This window comes from Talpa europaea (assembly GCF_964194135.1).
Source record: "Talpa europaea genome assembly, chromosome: 8".
In the NCBI taxonomy this organism is placed as follows: Eukaryota; Metazoa; Chordata; class Mammalia; order Eulipotyphla; family Talpidae; genus Talpa; species Talpa europaea.
The window spans coordinates 111,610,574-111,632,793 of NC_140075.1; the positions used below are offsets into that span (position 1 = coordinate 111,610,574).

The 22,220-nt window shown below is 50.6% G+C and overlaps 1 protein-coding gene across 1 annotated transcript; it reads left to right on the forward strand.

Annotated features, from left to right (window-relative positions):
• Positions 1 to 1,009: 1,009 nt before the first annotated feature.
• TGFB3 (transforming growth factor beta 3) lies at positions 1,010 to 19,593 on the forward strand (the record flags this gene model as incomplete). The annotated part of the gene is made up of 7 exons (XM_084239956.1): positions 1,010 to 1,497; positions 8,922 to 9,085; positions 9,361 to 9,490; positions 14,380 to 14,487; positions 16,158 to 16,329; positions 18,365 to 18,518; positions 19,435 to 19,593. Exons 1-7 carry the CDS (start codon positions 1,146 to 1,148, stop codon positions 19,591 to 19,593), a joined length of 1,239 nt encoding a protein of 412 aa, XP_084096082.1. The 5' UTR covers positions 1,010 to 1,145.
• Between the last annotated feature and the right edge of the window lie 2,627 nt (positions 19,594 to 22,220).

Consider the following 22,220-nt stretch of genomic DNA (forward strand, 5'->3'; position numbering starts at 1 on the left):
TAGAGAAAGCAGTGTGTGTGTGTGCATGTGTGTGTGTGCGCGCGCGGGGAGACGAGCCGGCGAGGGGAGAGGGGGGAGCGGGAGAGAGGGAGGCAGGGAGGGAGAGAGCGAGCGAGAGGAGCGAGAGCGAGCAAGGGAGCGACGCAGAGAGCCTAGACCCGGGGACCGAGCCCCCGAGGCGAGAGATAGGGGCCGGCGCCTGCGAAGGAAGGAGTCCCCCAGCTTCCCGGAGCAGGCGTGCAGCGAACTGGCTTCTCTTTTCTTTTCCTTTTCCTTTTTATTTTTCAAAGAGGAGCAGGGAACAGAAGCAAAGGCCGAGGGAGAAGACCCGCCGAGGTGCAGCTGACCTGGGTGTCCAAGTGGATTACTGGGGCTGTTCTCCCAGGGCCTGCCCGCCCTGTCTTACAATTGCACATAACCCCACGTCCCAGCCAATGAAGACAAGAGGCAGCGTGAACAAAGTCATTGAGAAAGCCCCCGAGGAAGTGTAAACAAAAGGGAAAGCATGAATGGTGTGCCTGAGAGACAAGTGTGCCCCGCACCGCCCCCACCTTTAGCTGGGCCAGCGGCAGCCCAGCCCTGCCTCTCCCCACCTACTCACTGGTGATCTGACTTTTTTTTCCTTTTCTTTTCCATTCTCTTTTCTGATTCTCCTTCAGGGCAAGGCCAGGATTTTGATTTTGGGACCCAGCCACGGTCCTTCTGTTCCTTCTTTAAAATACCCACTTTCTCCCCATCGCCAAGAAGCGTTTGGCAATATCAGATATCCTCTCTATTTATTTTTACCTAAGGAAAAACTCCAGCTCCCTTCCCACTCCCAGCTGCCTCGCCACCCCTCCCAGCCCTCCGCTTGCCCTCCACCTGGCCTGCCGGGACTCAGAGCCCAGCAGAACCTGTTTAGACACATGGAGAAGAAACCCAGAGCTCCGAGGCACACAGTCGGCTTCTCTGCGCTCCGGGTTGCCAGCGCTTCCTGGAAGTCCTGAAGCTCTCGCAGTGCAGTGAGTTCATGCACCTTCTTGCCAAGCCTCAGTCTTCGGGATCTAGGGAGGCCGCCTGGTTTTCCTCCCTCCTTCTGCACGTCTGCTGGGGTCTCCTCCTCGCCGGGCCTCCCAGCCCCCCAGGCCGCTCTCCCCAGCTCGCCTATGAAGATGCACTTGCAGAGGAGTCTGGTGGTCCTGGCCCTGCTGAACTTGGCCACAGTCAGCCTCTCTCTGTCCACTTGCACCACCTTGGACTTCGGCCACATCAAGAAGAAGAGGGTGGAAGCCATTAGGGGACAGATCTTGAGCAAACTCAGGCTCACCAGTCCCCCCGAACCATCGGTGATGACCCACGTCCCCTACCAGGTCCTGGCCCTTTACAACAGCACCCGAGAGCTGCTGGAGGAGATGCAGGGGGAGAGGGAGGACGGCTGCACGCAGGAAAACAGCGAGTCGGAGTACTATGCCAAAGAAATCCATAAATTCGACATGATCCAGGGGCTGGCGGAGCACAGTAAGTCCAAATTCTCGCTGGGGTGTCTGCTCTGGAGGGTCTGAACTGGAGCAGGGAGGTCCGCAGGGGGAGGCCAAGCCTGGCCACACAGCAGGGTGCCCCACTCACTGAAGCTAGGAGGTGTGATGCACAGTTGGGGCTGGGGAGGTGGGTGGGGAGGGAGCCAGGTCCATTCTGGGCAGAGCTGGGGCGCCTCTGGGAGGCCAGGAGCCCTGGGGTCCAGCGGCTCACGGGCCTCCTCACATCACACCCTGGATGCATTTTAATTGATAATTACACTGTGTTGTCCTACTAACATGTGTGTTCTCACACACGCCGTCAGATAGGTAACTGTGGCCCTCTGGGTACCATAGGGGGCAGGGCCGACTCTCCTGAGAACCCTTAGATTCCCAGAGGATAAGGTCTCCTCCCTGCTTCTCACGGCTCATCATGACATGTCTCCGCCTCAATTTTTCTGGTTCTGGGGAAGAAGGTTATACCTGTCCCAAATTAATGTGTGCCAAGCTTGCTGAAGCCCAGGTAAGAGACAGCTCCTCCCTGCCCAGGCCCTCGGTCTCCGCCATACACGCGCCCACGTGAGCCATGTGCGTGGGGGAAGGGCCCGCGCCTGTGTTCACACGCACATGTGCTGTGGGTCGCTGTGTGTGTAGCGGTATGTGCGGCGGGCAGATGCGTGTGCTCAGCACGGGCGTCCTCCCGGCCTGTGGACGCTGGGGAGGCAGGGGTGAGGCTCTGGATGTGTGGCCGATGGCCGGCGGCCCTTTTGTGTTGTCTGCGTGTCATTGCAACAGTGGGTGGGAGGTGTAGCGGTGGGTGCAGAGGGGACACGGGTGTCTGGGAGCGGGTCCTCCCAGGAGGCTGCTGTCTGTGCTGAGAAGCAGGGAGGCTTCTGGGCGAGACATCTGTGTGTGTTTGTACACGTGTGGAAGTCATGTGTGTTTACTGAACGGGGATTTAAAAAACCTCAATACAAGAGAGAGAGATTTGGCAGATGTTGAGAAGCTGACAGCCCAGGAAGGAGGAATGTGAACCACTCGTGGGCCAGGGACGTTGGAAACAGCCCTTGTTTGCTTTTCCTACCAGCAGGTGTCCTCGCCACCCTGACCACCTCAGCCCCAACTCACCTGGGAGGTGGGCAGCGCCTGCAGTGGGGGCGGGAGGGTATGATGGAGCGGGCAGGGTGAGGGGGGTCAGCAGGAGCCGGGGAGGAGGGGAATCTGCACGGGTCGAAAGGAACCTGGCTAGACAGAAGAAAGAGGAGGGGGTGGCTGATGGGTGGACCAGTTCTGGCTGAAGGTGCAAAAGGCCCCACCGGGAGCTGGCCCACACCAGGCCCAGGAGCCTGTGGTTACTGGCGAGAGCTTCCCTCTCCGGTTTCCTGTGACTGCCTGGAGCGCCCTGCCCTAGGATGTGGCTACCGTGTGGCGCAGAGGCTGGAGGATGAGGCAGAGTTGATGTCCTTGCCCCAGGTCCTTAGTTGGGGTCACTCAGGGTTGGTCAGTGGTTCCCAGAGGTACCAGCAACTCGTTGGCTGGGCTCCAACCCACTGGGTACCCACAAAGGCAGGAGACAGTGGCCACAAATGTCAGAAGAGGGTGGAAGGCTGAGGCCAGCTGGAGAGGTATGAGGAGAGTCCAGGGCCAGAGGGAGGGACCCGAACCTTAATGATCTGGGTCAGGAGGAGGAGTTCTGGGGAGGAGGGATTCTGAGTCATCAGGGCCTACTCAGTCTGGAATCCTGAGCTGAGAATGAATGAGCTGGATGGATGCGAGGGCACACAGGTGCCGGTGGACGTTGAGTTTGTGCAGACGCTCAGGCACAGGTAGTGAGCAGCCTTGGGGAAACCTGTGTAGCTGTGAGCTGCAGCTCCATGACCTCAAAACTGCAGTAGGTAGCATGGCCCTGGGTCCCGGAGGCTTGATCAGGCCTGCAGCAAACCTGGCCGAGTGAGCAGGATGCGACGTGGGATGTTGTGGAGGGGCCCGGGCTGAGTGGGACACGGGCGGGGCCGCAGAGACCCACAGGTGCAAACAGTAAACAGGCCCAGACTCTGCAGCTGTTCGAGGTGACACGGAGGCTGAGCAGACGTGGCCGGGGCCCGCCCTGCAGCTGGTCAGGTGCTGGGCCAGCCCGGGGAGCAGACACACACAGTGCTCTAATTATAAAGCAGGCCGTGGGCAGATGCAAAGGCCAACAGATGCCGAGTGGGACAGAGAGCCATCATCAGAGGCTTGGGGGAGCAAAGTGTGTCCTGAACTAGTAAGGGCCAGCAGGGGTGGGGCTGGGCCTGTGGTGGGGCTCCAGAGGGGAGCCAGAGCTTCTGCTAGGCAGGTGATGAGAGCACGTTCCCTGCCACCTTTCTGCACTTCCAGCAGAACCGATATTGGTGGGGGTGGAAGGAATGATAGCAAGGACCTGGGGTGTCTGGAGAGCAAAGTGCAAGAAGGACTGATGTCCAGTGGCACAGGAGAATAGGCGCCAAGGCGAGAGCATGGAGGACAGCACCTACCCTCTGGCTCTGCCCTATCAAATAGGTACCCTGATCTCCCTGTTTTACACGCGAGGAGTCTCAAACATGCATCAGTTAAGCAATTGATCCAAAAAGAGCAGGGACACTGATCTAGACACTCTGCCTGCGGGATGCATACCTTTTTACACTAATGTAAATTGCTTAAAATATGCCTTAATGTAATACACTTAATGTAAATTGCTTAAAATATGCCTCTTAAAGTAAATGTGTATTTTACTTGAACTTAAAGTCTGACCTTTAGCCTTTAGGCCCCAACAGGACTGGGATTTACAATATGAATGAGTCACATGTTGGAGCAAGCAGAAGACAGGAACTATTATCTTAGTAACCTCAGTGGCAGATTGCATAGGAATAACTTGACGTGTTATTTCTTAGTTCTGCTTATTTCAATGGCCCAGAGATTCATATTGCCACAGACATTCCCCCAAATTCAGTGAAAGGATTTCCTTTATCTAATGAAGAGTCTCAAGCTGGTTAAGCAACTACACCATGTGGAATTGAGCAAGTCATTTCTTTGAGCCTTGATTTCCTCATATGTAAAGTCACAGATAATCTCTAAAAGTCCCTTTCAACTAAAACAATTTTATGGTTACATCTGGGATGATTCAACAGTCTCTGGTGGGGAGTAAAAGCAAGACTGTACAACCCCAGTCTTTATAATTCTCCAGGATTTTGCCATGGGATGTGAGTAGAGGTATCTTGCCCCACATGGTAGGAAAGGACACAAGCCCTTTCAGCTCCTTCCTCACCCTTGTTATCAAGATATCATCAACTGCTTTTATCGTCTGGCTTCTAATTATCTGTGACTGGCAGGGGACTCTTGTTTTTAGCCAAGGACAGTGCTAAGGCAGTCAGCAAAGCCAGAGTTCCTTAGTAAAGAAAACCTGACAAATCAGCCTTTCTTTTCTAGCTGCTGCATTTAGATTTTGTTCATTCTGAAAATTCAGAGACATGATGTATCTAAAGAACTCATTTGTTCAAAGTGCTAATACCCCCTACACCAGGTTGGTGTCTATCCAAGTGTGACCCAGGGGCGAGGTAAATGTGCAGAATGTGGATACCCAGGCTCCACCCCAGCCTTGCAGAGTCAGAACCTCTGGGGATGGGCTCCTGGGGAATGTGTATTTTCTATAAACTTCTTATTGACTCTTGAACTCATTGACCCTTAAAACCCAATGAACTAAGGCAAACCTTCCCCAGAACGACTGCAAGCACAAGTGTCTACAGAGGGCAGGCAGCTAAAGCAAATGATCTAAAGGTAAAGTAGAAGCTCTGGAAAACTAGAGACCTAGAACTCTCCATTAAAAGCCATAGCAACAGCACCATGACAACCTGCACAGGACACTTGGCCTGAGGGTCCTGGAGAGAACAAAGTGTGTGGGAGACTCGGTGGGAGGGGACCTGGGGTGCCTATAGTCTGTTTAAAGAGGGCATCCAATGCTCAGCTCCTGCACACTTGTGCACTGAGGAATGTGCCAGAAGAGCAGAAAATCTGGATCTTTCTGTGACATTCCCCCACTTTTAACATGGGCTGAAAATATTTATGAACTTCTAATTCAAAAATTTTTAATGGATGCATTGGCCAAATAGCCTGTCTAATACATTTAAAGATTAACCTATTTGAAGCTTACACCACTAGAGCAATGGTTTATCAAACTTCCAGAACATCTGGAAGTCATGGCACCCTTCGTAGAGCACTATAAATGGTGATTCTTAATACTGACTGCACATTAGATTCAGCTGGGGAATCTTAAAAATAAATAAAGCTCTGAACCCACACACTCCGGTGCAGCCAGAACCTCTAGGGAACAGGTCTGGGAGTCATTTGTTTTTAAAGTTCTCCAGGTGATTCTCATGTACAGCTGGGGCACCGGGCCACACTGATAGATAGAGTCCCATCACTGGAACCAGCAGGAATTCTGTCTACAAGGAGAGGCACATCTGTAAGCCCAGGTGTCAGAAAACATTTTAAAAGGCGTTGATCTAAACATGATCAGCTGTGTCCAGTTTTTTCCAGGAATGCTCCACCTGAATATTTTTTGCTATTTTTTTTCTCCTGATAGCAAAATGCCATCTACCCGCCCCCCTCTCTCTCTCCCTCTCCCTCTCTCTCTCCCCACCCCCTTCCTCCTTTTCTCTGTCTTATGTGTAATGGGGAAAGTTGGTCATGATTTACTTCGTGAAGGTGGATTCCCCACTCCGGCTCTCAGGAATACAAGTGCTATTCAGAAGCATGGCTTCATCACACTGAGGACTGGCTCTTGTCCAGGCCACGTTTGGTTGGTGAAACCACCCTTCTACCTACCAGGCGCTCTCTCAGGTTCTCTGTGGCTTTGAATCTCTGCTTGAATAAATAAGATCAGCAGATCTGTGTTCAAATACCACATCTGCCACCTACTAGCTGTGTGACCTTGGGAAATCATAGACCTTTCCTGGCTCCCAATGTTCTCATTTGTAAAATGGTCAATTTTACTTATTCTCATTCCCCTCAAGGACTGTTAAAGGGTCAGATGAGTTTATAAAAGTTCTATGCAATGGAAGGTGGATTTATTACATTTTATTTATTTATTTACACTCTCATTCTACAAGTGATGGAATCATTTTTCAGTGCACTTCAGTGTCAAGAAAATGCCATTTACATTCTTTTCTCTCCTAGGAAGTTCTTTTTTAATCACGAACAACTGTGTCTGAACTTTGTTTACTAGTGTCAATTTTCTTGTGTCAACCAATTCATGTGTAACCCTGGCAGAGACCCTTCTGGATCAATTTCTTCATATAAAGAGGGTGGCACTAGATGATTCCAAATGTCCCTTCCTACTCTCTTAGGGATTTAAAGATTCCAGTGATACAAAATGACCCTTTCCACTTCCTTCTTGAAATCTTAAAAATCCCACCAAGGGGAGGCCCTCTTAGGGAAGAGATAACTGATGCATGGACTGGAAAAGCCAAGAAGGGCTGGTCCAGTGTGTGGTGAAGACCCTTTTAGCTCATTGCAACCCTCGACTCTGGCTTCCCACCGTCTCCACCCCACCCCGACTCCCCACTAGCATGAGCCATTTTCCATTCTCGTTTTCTTTTTTATAGCAACAGGCACATGACATACCATTTATTCCCTCTTTCAACAGTTACCGGAGGTACAGTTATAACTGAAGCCGTATTGATGACAGCTCTTTCAAGATCCAAATATGTCAGTACTCGAGAGGGTTGCCAGTCCAAGTGGCTTATCCACATCCAGAGGGTTACACACTTGCAAACTTAAATACTAAATTGCTGTCACTGATTCTTCCTTCTGGTTCTATCTGAAATGGTTTAGGGGCTAGTTGGCAGTATTTGTTCTTTCAGAGCCAATTATTAAGGAGGGCTTCATTAGCCAGCATTCACACATTTGTTTTCCTAACATCTGTCCCATTAATTTTCTAAGAACCAGTGTCAGGCCCACCAGATGGCAGTTTCCAGAAACACTCACTCATCCTTCCTTAAAGATCAGTAGTGCATTTGCTCGTTTCCAGGCCTCTGATCCTCCCGCCTTGTCTGGGACTCCCCAAACCACCCCTCGGGGTGATTATGAGCTCATTCCAGTCATGTCCATTATGTGTGGAATCTGGGTCTATGAGCTTGAATTTCAAGTTCTGGCTATTGTTACCATTTGTGTAGAAAGTTTTTCTCTGGGTGTTAATGTTGCTCAGCGCATTCAGGTTGTTATGTATATACGAGAAAAGACAGGATTTTTTTCTCTTTTCTGGCTCTGAGGGGCAGGAAAGAGCATTTGCTGCCTCTGCCTTCTGGGACAGAGAGGCCAGCGGGGGTGACAGAGGCTGGCACAGCCCGTGTGGTCGAGGCAAGAGACCCTTAAAGAGAAAGCAGCCACGGCTGATGAGCCAGCTCAGTCTGAAGGAGCATCTGTGGACCTGCCTGGCTGGAGATGTGGGATCTTGGCCATACCCACCCACACCGCCCCAATAAGTCCCAGGCACATGTTAGTTATGTCACTGTGCTAACACTTTCTGGGGCTCCCTACTGTTGGTGGAATAATATCCTAACCTTTCAGCCTGGCACCCGCTGCCACCCCCTGCAGACTCCAATCTACTGTGGTGACCTTGGCTCAGGACTCCCACCTGGGCACTCCAAGCCTCTCATTCACCCGTATTTCCTCCCTGCCTTTGCTTCCTGCATTCCTTCCCTAAAAATCCCTTTCTTCTTCATCCTTAAACCCTTTCCTCTGGTCAAACCTCTTGCAGATCAACTAATCACCACTTCCCTGAAGTGGCCTCTGCTCTCTCCCTCCCTTGACCTCTGCAGCAGCTTCTGGGCTTTGCAAAGCCCTCGACATGTTCCTTCTGGTCCTATATTTGGGCCCATGTGCTAATAACCTTCCCTGGATGTTAACCTCCTTGTGGCTATTCACTTATGCTTCCTGATGTTGGCACTGTCTGTGGCACATAGCCCTTGCTCAATATGTCTTTCATAAATAAATAAATGTTCACCCAAGTAAGCAAACCCACGATTGAGTTTACCAACCGAGATGATTAAACTACAAGGGGCGATTACTGATCTCTTGCGCATCTGTATTGTCTACAGTAGTAGGAAAAGCAGGCTAGAGAGCCTGCCAGAGTTGGTTGTCAAACAAGGGCGGCAGGGGGATTCCATGTGCATGTGACTGGCCAGTTGTTAGTGCCATGTCCTGGGACTCCACGATCTCCCTGCTCCTCCATCAGGCTGAGTGTGATTCCAGGGCCACCAAGGATCTTCTTTGTCTCTCCACCTTTAGGTCTGAAGCCTCCAGTCTTTAGGAGGTCACAGGTGGGGACTTTGGCCACTTGGCAATATCTGTTGGCAGCACACTGCTCGGTGGGACTCACTCACGTTGCCCCTCTCCCCGCTGCTTTGTCTCCAGATGAGCTGGCTGTCTGCCCCAAAGGAATCACCTCCAAGGTTTTCCGTTTCAATGTGTCCTCAGTGGAGAAAAATGGAACCAACCTGTTCCGAGCAGAATTCCGGGTCCTGCGGGTCCCCAACCCCACCTCCAAGCGCAATGAGCAGAGGATCGAGCTCTTCCAGGTGAACCCTGCCCCCCAGAGCCTAGACCCCACAGATGAAGCAGCTCCTTTGCCAGATCTGTGCAGAGTTCAGCAAAGGTAGCTGTGACTCCTGCCTTCACCGACCTTAGTTTCTGTATCGGTGTAAAAGGATTGAAAGATCAATAACTACGTGCTCCAAGGAGCATTCAGGAACCTTTCATTTCCCGCTGTCCCCTCCCCTGTGCTCCTGTGCAGTGCCATGTGTTGTGGATCCCGGTCCTGGCCTGGGCACTTACTCCTTTCTCTGCCCTGTAGATTCTGCGTCCTGATGAGAACATCGCCAAGCAGCGCTACATCGGTGGCAAGAACCTGCCCACGCGAGGCACTGCCGAGTGGCTGTCGTTTGATGTCACTGACACGGTGCGCGAATGGCTCTTGAGAAGAGGTTGGTTGACGGTTTGGAAGTAATCTCAGGTCCCTGGGGCCTTCATGAAAGAGTGGAAAGAGCAGAGAACTAAAGGAGTCACGGATCTGGGTTCTGGGCCCACCTTTGCCACCAACCATGTGTCCTTCATTCGTTCACTTGACTAGTATTATTCTGAGTCAGGCCCTGGGAACTGATCAGTGAAAGAGACAGGTGACATCCCAGATCTCAGGGGGACTTTTGTTGTGATGTGAGAGACATCTAATCAACAAGCAAACACTTTGACTGACAGGCCTTTCACATAGTGATAAGTGTCATGAAAAACTGAAGGGGTGATGTGATCAGAACTGGGGTGGGAGGTCAGCACTAGATGCTCAGGGAGGGTCTCTATGAAGAGGATTGTGTGAACAAGTGTGTCTACGGAGTATGAGATTTGTGTGACCAAAGGAGCCGGCCTGTGAAGGTCAGGATAAAGACCATGCAAAAGAAGGAAACCGTGGGGACCAAACCCCAGGGGGACCAGCTGGCTTCGTTCCATCTGCAGCAGACAACCCGGTGTGCCGGAACCCAGTGTGCTGGGGGGTTAAGAGACATCTGGGCTATGTGATTTAGGACCTGGCAGAGCTGGTAAGGTTTTAGGACTTACTCCAAGTGGGATGAGAGGTCCAGAAGGGGCTATAAGGAGGGCTGGCGATATGGAGTCAGGTGCTTTGGTTTACATTTTTTTGAGGACCCCTCTGGTGGCCAGGAGCTCAAGAGCAGAAGCAGGAAAACCAGGGTGGGAGGTCCCTGCAGCAGGTAGGATGAGAGTATCTTGGGACTTTGCTAGGGCAGCAGCAGTGGGTATGGATTTGTTCTCTGCTTTGGAGGTAGAGATAATAGAACAGGTTGGTTAGGTCTGGGTTGTGAAGACACCGGAGGAGTCTCGGGTGACTTCTAAGAATTTGAAGTGCTGGCAGCTCTCACTGAAATAGGGAAGACTGTTTTTCCTCTTGAAGGCTATTGAAACAAGGAGATGGCGGGGGTGGGGCAGGTTCTGTTTTGGCCAATTAATTTGGAAAGGCTTGATAGTTAGCCAAGGAACTGCCCACTGGGCATATCTAACGCCTTGCACCCCAAATATCTCACCTGCCTCTGTTTCCTCATCTGGCAAATAAAACAATGGCTCCTTCCCTGCGTGCCGTGCCGGACTGTTTTAAAGATCAAATGTACTTGAGAGAACTTTGTGGCTTTCAGCCTGTCAGACAAGAGTAAGCTTTTATTGGGTCAGATAAAGAAATGGAGGCTCAGAGAAGTTAATGATTTGACCAAGGTTGTCAGCCTGGATTAGAAGCGGAGTCTCCAGACTGATGGGCCGGGCGCCATGACGTCATGCTTGGCTGTTCTTCCCCTCCGTAGTCTGTGGTGGGGTCTGCTCTGATGCTCAGTATTTGGGGGGCACCTCTGGTGGCCCCATCTATGCCTTCCCTCCCTCTGGTGAATTTTCCTGCTGTCATCAGCTGCTGTGGAGCCACAGTCCCCTGCTGCACTGATGTTCCGAGTCCCTGGCATGGTGGGTCCTTTAGTCCTTGGTGTTTTAGGAAACTAGGGGTTAAACCTCCAGTGAGCACAAATTGCTTGGCTACATATGGTTTTATATTTAACTAGTGGACAATACGTTGTTTTTTCTTTAGAGTCGGGATTGCACATAAAACCTGGATTTCTGGCTTTTCTTGAACATTTGGAAGGCTTCCTAAAAATAATCCAGCAGAGTAGTGGCCACCTCTTCAAGGCAGGCCCCACAAGCCCCACCCCTCCCCAGTGTTTCCCTTGTAAGGCTGGCAGTCCCTAGATAGCATGGTAGACAGGCTCGTGTTGCTCACTTTTATAACCTAGCTGGGCTCCAAATTTGCAAGGCTCCAAATTTGCAAGTCTCTTCTCAGAGGGATTACCTGGTGGCTGGGGAGGCAGATCATGGGCTGGAGTCTGGCCCCAGCCACAGGGGTGTCTGGGAACTCTGTCCTATCCCTCCTACTGAGCATGAAGGCGAAAGCCTGAGAGAGTCCTAGTGGATCTGCCAACAGCAGCACTGTTGGGAATTCTGACTCACACAGCACTCCACCTAGGACCCGGCATGGCTACAGAAAGAGAGGCCAGGGAAATGAATCTCTTAGCTCCCTGTCTGATTTTGATCAGCTCCACCTGGATTTCTTTGAAGCCCTGGGCACTTGAAGGAGTTCTTATTTTCACAGCTGCAGAACTCAATGAACAGTTTGCATTGAGAATGATTTCCATCCTCCTTGAGACATCAAAAAGATAATTCCATAATAAAACCTATGGGTCCCCCACCCACCACCCTTACCGCTGCCAGTTCTGAGATTAGTTCTTCCGAACCTTCAGTTCCCATTTAGGCAGATCTGCCCACTCCTTGCACTGGGGAATCACACGCACATCTTCAAGAGTCTTTCAGAGTTCATGGCCCCAAACAAGGCAGCAAATGGACTCCAAATGGAGCCATTGGAGGTGTGGACCAATGAGGAAACTGAGTCATACATATGGTCTTGGATTCATTCAGCAAACATGGTACACCTGGTACCCAGGCTGATGTCTGGGTCCTAGAGCTGGCTGGAGGCCTGTCCAGGGTTGGGGCCCAGGTCCTCACACCCCTAAGCTTCTCTCTATGCAGAGCCAGGTCTCCCCCACAGGCTGGCAGAGAGCCTACTTAGCACTGTGACTCAGGGCAGGGATACACTGGGAAAAACCACCACTAGAAAATGCTCACCAGTGAATGTGTGGGCATCTTCCCTGGTGGTCTCTGACCCCACTCTTTGTCCCTCTGTACCTGTAGCAGGAGTGTGGCGCTTGCATAAGGCTGTCTATGTGTGAATCTCTGTTCTACCACTCTGCTGGGCACTGGGCAAGTCATTTAATTTCCCTCTGTGAACTCATCTCTATCATGGAGCATAATACATGTTCCCACTTTGTAGGATTATTCTGGAGATTAAATGAGCTCATGCACAGTAAGTCTTAAATCGGTGCTTGACAAGTAGTAACATTCCACAAATGTCTGCGCACTCTCCCTAGACAGAGCCTGAGTCCACCTGCTTGCACCTACCACCTGTGCCCTGCCCCTAACGCTCCCCAATGCCTGTCTGCTTCTTGACTTTCCAACTCATGAATCAGAATTTGCCACTGCAAGTCTCTCCTGGCCTACCTTGAACCCTTTTGGGTACTAGGAAGTATGCTGTGCAGCCTGTTTCAACTGTTCCAGCTCCTTCCAGCTGCCTTAAACCAGAAAGAAGCTCCTATGTCTCCCTCCCTCTCTATCATTTCTTGTTCTGTAGCATCCTTGTTGTAAAGGCTCCTCTCTATCCTTCCCTTCTGGTACAGAAATCTTCGAGCTTAGCAGCTATCCATATGTCCCAGTGGCTACCCTGATCGGGGCAGGAGAAATTAGGCTAGCCCTGGAGCTTATGGAAGCAGGGGCTGAGCTGGTTTTTTATCAGTAGCAGTGGGACATCCTGGCCTGCCTAATGGTAACTAGAATCTCTGGCTTGGCCTATTTGCCAGTGAGAAGGATGCCAAGCCAGCCTGGACTCCGGGTCTACTTTGATGACATCAGATTTCAAGAAGACAGACCCTCGGGGGCTCCCCAAACTGGATGCTCACATATAACTGAGGTGTCATCAGGGAGCAGTAAATCAATCAGCTCTCTGAGATGTTGACCTTGAATCCAGGGGGTCCATCTCCATGATCTCTCCTATGCCTGCCCAGGATCAACAGGGCACCCTGATTGAGTCTTCCCTGCCAGAATTGACATGCTACTAGACCCTTCTGGTCTTCCCACTTAAAACTACTAGATTCCTTTGAATTTCTCACTTCGTTCTTGATCTTCCTTTAAAAATTCACTTTCCATGACTTCTTTCACTAGTTTCCTTGCTTCCCAATTGCAGTTACTTAAACACCTGATCTCACAATTACTAGCAGTAAGTGCCCTCTTGCACCAGAATATCAGCTGCTGAGCCCTGGCACTGCCAGGCTTCCTTCTGAGTGCTCTCTCTGGGCTAATGTCATCTGAATATTATGGCTCAGCCTCCCCTGCCCAAGTATTCATTTATCCTCATGAGCCATTCACATTTCCAGCTTCCTCATTAAGGTCAACAAGGCTTCTGAAACACGAAACCTGCAAGTAACCTTTACCTCATTATGTCCTTGTTCCTAAAGGAAACTGTGGCCCAGCGTCTCCATGAATTTCATCTTGTCTCCTCTGAAATCTACCCCTCTCTCGACATCTGCAGGCATGCCCCTGGTAGACATGGCAGCATCTTTCACCTGAACTGATTGTGCTGGTCGTCTGCAGATGACCGAGCTCTGGCACTGCTTCCTGGCCTTTTAATCCCTGAGCCACATCCCTCCCTTCTTCCATCTGGCCTTTTGAGTGACTGCTTCTGCTGCAAAGCTCTTCAGTTTTCCGCTTCCCTATCTTTTCCAGCCCCTCTGCCTCTTCCTTTCATCCTTCCTTCAGCAGATTGCCTAAAATATCTCCTCTCCCAACAACAGCAGGATGCGGTCAGCTTCTCCCCTTCCTTGTTGTATCCTCATTCTTTTGCCCCCACAGGGGTAGGTGGCAATTTTTTCGTAATACCATTCTTTGAAAGTAGATGAGTGTTAAAATTCTGCTTCATGATGCCTACTAGTTGTGCCTCCAATTTGGTTGTTCGTGACGTAACAGAAATACCAAGAATGAAGTGACATGAGCAGAAGGTCCACTGTGGCGTGGACAGGACTTCCTGTCTCCTATTACCCTGCAGTAACTTAGTCCCTGGGGCTGCCTATGGCAGCTGAGGCCTTGGCCCCTCGTGCGTGGTGGAGGGCACATTTCTCCATCACACAGAGTGCTTTTCTCAACGATGCTGTGTCTCATCTTGCAGAGTCCAACTTAGGCCTGGAAATCAGCATTCATTGTCCGTGTCACACCTTTCAGCCCAATGGAGATATCCTGGAGAACATTCACGAGGTGATGGAAATCAAATTCAAAGGTAACAAAGTGGATGTGTGTGGTAGGATGGGTGGGAGGCGCTCATAAGGCAGGAGGGAACAGAAACCCCTACCCCATCCCCAGACCAGGGACCAAGCTCTGTCACAGAGATGGCTGTCATTTTGCACTTGAGTAATTCTGCTTTGCTCCCAAAGCGATAGTTGCAGCTTGCAGTTTATAGATAATCGAGAACACATTAGCACCTGGGGCAAGCGGCTAGACTGGCAGGGAAGTCACTCAGGCAGATTCAGCTCCCTGAACTCCTTCACTATAGCAGGCGTGTACTTTTTAGGAGAGTGCTTTCTGCAGAGTGCTTTCTAATTTAATTTCACAAATTAAATGAGATAACTGCAAAACCCTGTCAGGTATGCTCAACAAATAATAGCTGTCTTCCCCTTCCCTGAAAGAAATGAACTTTGGGGCCTTCTCTGGTGGCGCAGGGGTTAAAGTCTCAGCAGCACTACCAACCACTGTAGTGTGAGAGTTCAATCCCCGACCAGGGAGCTAACCCACGTGGCGCAGCAGACCTCCTGTCTGGCCCGCTGCTCCCCTCGGCAGTGTATTTCAGTAGATCTGCCTGTTCTGCTCCCCGCTCTGGTGAATGGGTGAATCCCACTCTCTGGTGAATCCTCTTACCCTCCCCACCCGCCACACCTCTGGCCCACACCCCCGTTCTTGTAAGCATAGGTAGATAAAAATAAATTTTTTAAAAAAGAAATGAACTTTGGTGCCCACAAATATGAGTGCCCCGACTACGGAGCTTTCCAGTCCTTGTCAAGCCTCCCAGATCCTCAGCTAGGAGCAATCTGGGTTTAAATGATTGCCTCAGGGCTCAGTGTGTGTGTGTGTTGTAATGGTCAAAGAGTTAAGAGCCAGTTCAGGTTTTCTAATGTTTCTAAAGTACTCAGCCTAGACGTACTGTGGATTTCTGGGACATTCTCCTTCCCCTTCATTACCCCGTTTTGGATAATTAAGACACACCTGAGGTCAGGTGGTTTTTCAAGGTCAAATCGACTGAACCAGGGCCTGAGGCTAGAGGCCTGTCTGGGAAAGGTGCAGGTTGAGCCCTGGCAACCCACTTGTCCCTTGTGAGCACTATTGTACAGCCTGCTTCTCCTACAACACAACAGAAAACCCCCAAACCTTAATCACAGAACCTCAGAACCCAGAAGACTTTCAGAGTACATACCTCCAGGCCAAGTTAGGATGAAATCTTCTCATTTCAGTAAACCTTGATGACTTTTCAGGAAAGGAGATTTGAGATCTGGCCTCCTGTTTATCTCAGTCCCAGCGCCTCTTCTGAAGTCCAAGCGCCTCCTGCCATAGTCAATTACAAGCCTCAGGTTCTGAGCCTGAGAGTCTAAGTCTCAGAATCCACACTGACAGCCCAAAGTTATGTGCTGCCTAGTGACGGGGTTGCCTCCTGGAGCTGGGAAGGCCCTGGGAAACATCTCAAGGGGGGCCTCTGCCCTTCGACTCACGTACCCAGAGGAAGGACCTGTCCAGGGCTTCCTGTGGGCTCTTCGGATACTGGTTCTTCTACACAGTCCTCCCCTGGCTGCTGTGTGGGACATTAGCATGAAGCTGAGCCTCACCCCATGCCTTCCTCCCGGGGCGGCGATGGGATGGGATGAGAAAGCAGCCTCCACCCTGGCTTCCTTCCCTCCGCAGGTGTGGACAGTGAGGATGACCATGGGCGTGGAGATCTGGGGCGACTCAAGAAGCAGAAGGACCACCACAACCCCCATCTAATCCTCATGATGATCCCCCCACACCGGCTGGACAACCCGGGCCAGGGCGGGCAGAGGAAGAAGAGGGCTCTGGACACCAATTACTGCTTCCGGTGAGCCTGGGTGCACTCAGGGACCATGAACCCCTGCAGATAACCTTGGTGGGGGGCCTCTGTGCTAGCCACAAACCGCTCCAGGAAAGAAGACTTAGAGCCTCCTACAAACCTCTTTGTTTTTCTCAGACCTCTGCTGCTTTTCTGCTGCTTAGCTCTGTGCAGGGCTGAACAGAGTAAATGAGGAGGAAAGTGTTGCCTTTTAAAATATTTTGAATCAAGAGACTTGGTTAAAGCCTCTTCATGGTTCTCTTGATTTAAAGTACTTTTCAGGTGTGCTTGTGTCGGGTTGCAGGAGTGTGTGTGTGTGTGTGTGTGGGGGGGGGGGGTTGAGGAGGGATTCATGCAGGAATCTCCAATAAAGAAGCGCTCAGTTCTGAAGAAGTGTCCAAGAATGCTAATGAATGAGGGAAAATCACCATTTGCAGGGAGAGCAGGAGAAATGAACTAATTCAGAAGTTGGGTCGCCACAGTAAAGAGATAAGACAGACCCTCTTCCTTTATTGAGGAGCAGTTTACCTTCTCTTTTATAAGGAAGGGAAATGATAAAGCAGGCATCGCAGTAACTGAACGATAAAAATTGACCACTTCTGTGGGCAAGTGTGAAGGCTGAACAGCTTTAAGTATCGGGCGTGAGGACTTCGTCTATGGACACAAGGAAAGCTCGAGAAGGGTGTCAAATTTGAGCGAAGCCTTGGAGGATGAGTAAGGTGTAGTAGGGATATGGGAGAGGGAAGCTTCTGGCGAGCATGAATGGGTTGGGCTGGCTGTAGAGCAGGATGCCTGAACGGAGCTGGGGAGAGTGAACAGGGAAATCTTTAGATCTAGAAGTCATCTCTCATGAGGAATTTCTGGATGAAGTGGGGCTACTGAGCTCGGGAAACCAAACTTGAAGGAAAGGCAGTGTCGTTGCCTCTTTCTGCAGGCTGGCGGGTGGTTTGATTTATGTGGCTCTTCATCAGTTCAGAACGAAGGTCTTGGCTGCAAGTGACAGTGGCTTACACCACAGAGGATTTTTTACTCATAAGAAGCCTGTAGCAGCAGGCTCAGGGATGGTGTGGCTGCTTAATGATGCCACTGAGGACACAGGCTTTCTCTTCTCTCCCCCAGCCTGTCATGCTCACCTTGCTGGCTTTTCATCTCTTGTCGATGGGCAGTGACTGCTCAAGTTCATGCTTAGGACAAGAAACTAGTTTCTTTTCCCTCTGTGACTTTTCTAAGGATTCACTCCCTGCATTGACCAGAGTTTTCTCTCACTCCCTGCATTCTGGGTGGCATGTCCAGCCCTATCTGCAAGGGAGGCCAGGGAAACAGGTATCTGGGGTTCTAGACTATACACAGGAGGTGGCAAGGGAGAAGAGGGGATAGGAAGAGCTACTGAATAGATAGCCAAGAGTGTCTGCCATGTTTCACCCTAGTTTTGGAAGTGGCAGGTTCTAGGTCTCAGTAGATATTGAAGAACAGGCAAGGTGCCTTGATGGCAAAGGGTGTTGCTGACTGGACTTCTGCAGGCAGCAGACTTGGTCTGTTAATTACATTTGGGGTGATCTAGGAATCACGAGTCTTATGGAAGGCTATTGCTTGTTTTGACTGAATGGCCCCTAGATTGAGTCTAGCAGCCATCTACTATAGCACACACGCTGTAGGAGCTTAGAGCTCATCCTGCTTGGGTGCGTGTTAGGAAGGTAACGACAAAACCACACAACAAAGCCGAGTGAGCCCATAACACTCAGAACTTGGTTTTGCACGGCACTTTATATCTCTGCTCTGATTCTTGATGTAAAAGGGGGCAGAGCCAGTTCTGCCTTGTTTTCACTTCTTCATGCATCACCTATTATCTGCCTGTTATGTCCTTGGGCTAGTGGTGTTCCATGCAGGAAAACACCTGCATGATTTATCCATCTCAGTGCCCTTGACTCTGGGAACCCCTTGGTTAGAGACACCTCTGATGATCACCTGGCTGGGCTCCGAGTGCCCATGTGAGGGCCGTCTGTGACATATTGAGGCTGATTTTCTCTGTGGCTTCCTGTTGTAGCAACCTGGAGGAGAACTGCTGCGTGCGCCCTCTGTACATCGACTTCCGACAGGATCTGGGCTGGAAGTGGGTCCATGAGCCTAAGGGCTACTATGCCAACTTCTGCTCGGGCCCTTGTCCATACCTCCGCAGCGCAGACACGACCCACAGCACGGTACGGAGCTGGGCTGGCTCCTACGGGCACCGGGGTTGAACAGACCAGGCTGCTTGTTAAAAAGAGTGCTCATGAGACTGCATGTTGAGTGAGCAAACCCCCTGGGGGGAGTCAGGCCCTGTGGTGAAGGTTCTCAGGCGCCCATGTCCCTGCCCAAGGCCACTCGGTCACATTCTGTCCTTGCAATTTTCCTTCCTAGTCTCAACCAGAGTTTTTACTTGCTCTGTTCAAAGCATTTGTGCCACCCTGGAAGTGGATGAGCCGCCCGGCACCGCCCTGAAGGTCAGGGATGTGCTCACGTTGCTCACAAGGCGCGTGGGGCAGAAAAGGCTTCTACCATCAGTAATGAAGTGTCACAATTCCAGCCTCATGAGTGTAGAAAAAGAATTTTGGAAGATAACGTGAAACCCAGCAGTTAAACTAATATGAAGAGACAGGGGCAGTTCCCGACTCTGACACCATCTTGTCTCTCCCTCAAAGGGAATAGAAAGTGGGAGGCAGTTTCCTTGCAGTCCACAATTACTGCCTCCTATTGGGGGCCCCACAGTGACACTTGCTAAGTGACTCGGGAATGTTGAGTGAGAACATTTTTCACTACAGCGATCAGTGACAGCTAGGAAGCCCAACCCAGGGTGTTGAGAGAATTTCATAATCAATGAGCAGCTCCCCACTAGCTGTCCTATGCGTCATCTGACATCCCTGAAACAAGTGTGGGTGCTCTGCACTCTTCCTCTGTGGATGAACAGCACGTAGGCACTCCCCAAAACTATATCCCGGCAGTTCCTCCCGATTAGCATCCGTGGCCCATCTACCCGTCTACTCAGCCCCGGGAGCAGCTTCTAGAACTAGCAGGTTCTCAGGGCGCTGGGCCTGAGGCTGGGCTCGCCAGCCTCTGCATGACGTGCTCTCCCCGCAGGTGCTGGGACTGTACAACACCCTGAATCCGGAAGCGTCTGCCTCGCCGTGCTGTGTGCCCCAGGACTTGGAGCCCCTGACCATCCTGTACTATGTTGGGAGGACCCCCAAGGTGGAACAGCTCTCTAACATGGTGGTGAAGTCCTGTAAGTGTAGCTGAGCCCCAGCCGTGACAGAGGAGAGAGAAGTGCCACTGCCTGCCTGCCTGTCCTCGGGAAACACAAAGCAACAGACCTCACCTCGAGGCCTGGAGCCCTCGACCTTCAGCTCCAGGCAAATGGCTAAGATGGAGGTTCCTTTCTGGAACACTTCTCTTTTTGCTGGCTCTGAGAAATCACTGTGGTAAAGAAAGTGTGGGTTTGGTTGGAGGAAGGCCGAATTCTTCAGAACACACAGATTTTCTGTGATGTAGACAAGAGGCGGTGGGGACAGAGGAAGAGGGACTGCAAGTCGACACGTCGTGTGGCAGTGGGACAGGCATACCCCAGGGAGGAGGAGGGGCAGACATGGCCAGCGTGGGGCCAGACTGGAAGACACTTCTGAGCTGAGGTCAGATTTGCTCATCGCTGCCTCACATCTGCTTTAGGGAATCTGGATTATGTTACACAAGACCAGCATTTTTCTTCAGACAGGTTGCTAAGACAAAGGCCCCGGATTGTATCTCATACTACTGGGGATGAAGGACAAATCTATTATTTTTGCAAATTGTCCTCTCAACATCAGTCAGCATCAAGGATCATTATGGGGGGGGGGAGGGGAAGAATCTAGGTAATGTAATTCCCAGCCACCAAGTCTATTGGGCCCAAAGGATATGCTGAACTCCCAAGCAGAGCATGAGAATTAACCCTCTCCTGTCTGCCCTCTGGCTCCTCCCTCTTGCCTCCTTCCTCAATAGCATTTCCCCTTGGACATCCGGCTAGACACCTTCCAGGTCAGGGTGCACATATCTGCATCTGGGGTCTGTGCAGCCTTGGGGCTAAAGGGCCGCCCGCCCCCCAAGACTCTGTGTTCATCTGGTATTCCTGGAAGCAGGTGCTACGAAGTGCCAGGCCGCATATGTGCACACAACGACGTGGCCCCAGACGCACAGACTGAGGTAGAAAGACATACAAATATTACTCTCAAAATCTTTGTATAAATAAATATTTTTGGGGACTCTTGGATCATTTCATCTTCTGGAAGATTGTTTCTAGAACAGTAAAAGCCTTAAGGTGTAAGACTGACTTGGTAAATATACTTAATTACCCTTTTCTTTTCTTTTTAAAGATTTATTTATTTATTTATACATGCACTGGGTATAGTCAGAATTGCGGGAGGGTGAGAGAATTCACCAGAGCTAGAGCGGGGAGCAGAACAGGCGGACTGACGAAATGCACTGCTGAGAGGAGCAGCAGGTGGCAGGGGAGGTCTGCGCGCCATGTGGGACCCTCGCCTGTGGCTGGAGATCGAACCGGCGTTGCAGAGGCTGCGGGCAGCTTTGCAACCCAGTGCTCAACCCCTGCGCCACCGGGGAGGCCCTTAATTACCCTTTTCTTAATTCCATGTTGACATCTAGGAAGCTGGAATCCAGGAAGCTGGAATCCTGGGCAGAGAATTGCAGACCTCAGATGGCTCAGTGTGAATACCCTGGAGAGTGGCACGTTTCCTGCCACCTGAGAAGATCGCAACACTGTTCTCTTCCTTATTGCAGAATATTTTATTTGTAGACATACAGGCCGTGCTCATATCTGCAGAAAGTTTATAAATTTGACTTCCATTTAACTGTGGGCAAATCACTTAGTGTGGACCTTTGCACGTGGAAGGTGGTTTGTACATTCCCTGTATATCACCAACATCATCATTTTTCTTACCCCCAATAAGAATTAGAGAAACTGTCTGTGGCATATGGCCTAAGAATATGAGACAAAGTCCGTCATCGGGTTAAGCCTAAAAGAGCTCATCAGGAGCCCCCTTTAAGACAATGATCTGGTGTCAGGGTTTGGGGATGGAAGAGGGTAAGAACAAGACAATCCCATGCTTCTTAGGTCACAGATCCCAGAGCAACAGAGAATTCTACTGTGTCCCCCTGAAGCATCCATCTGCAGTGCATGGGGAACTGTCCAGCACTGAACCTGGACACTGACCCTGTTCCTTTACTGAAATCACTTTACCACTGGTAAAGGTAAAAAAAGTTGATCCGAAGCAAAATCTTGCTGTGTGTGTGCATGCGTGTGTGCGTGTGTGCATGTGTACGTATGTATGTGCCTTGTTCCTTTTAGATTTCTCCCCTGAGTTTGGTCACAAGGAATTTTTCCTGCTTAATCCAGGCCCAGCCAATCCAGACTTTTCCCTGGGCCTTCATCCCATGTGATATCCATTTGCCTCCACTGTATTTTGGGGGGCATTCCCCTGCCCCCAAATTCTAGCTGGTGGGATTATGTTCCATCTCACCCAAGGGAACCAGTGGGTGCAGAGATGGGGTGTGAGTCTGCTCAGTGCTTTACCTATGGGCCACTGCTATCCAGTTTCATAGTCTATGCACGTGTGGCAGTCATTCTTCCATTTCAGTGGGCAGGAGAATCACCAAATGTTTATTAAAAAATGTACAATTCAGGCCACAGCTCTAGAGATATCTTTAGCACTGTGGTAGAGTCGAGGTTGCCTAAAAGGTATACTTTGAGAAAGTGCATTATATCTGACATTAGTGGTCCTCACTTGAGGCTTAAAGAAGGAAATAATCATTCTAGTGCCAAAAAAAAAAAAAAAAAAAACACACACACACACACACAAAACCTTTTTGTGTAACCT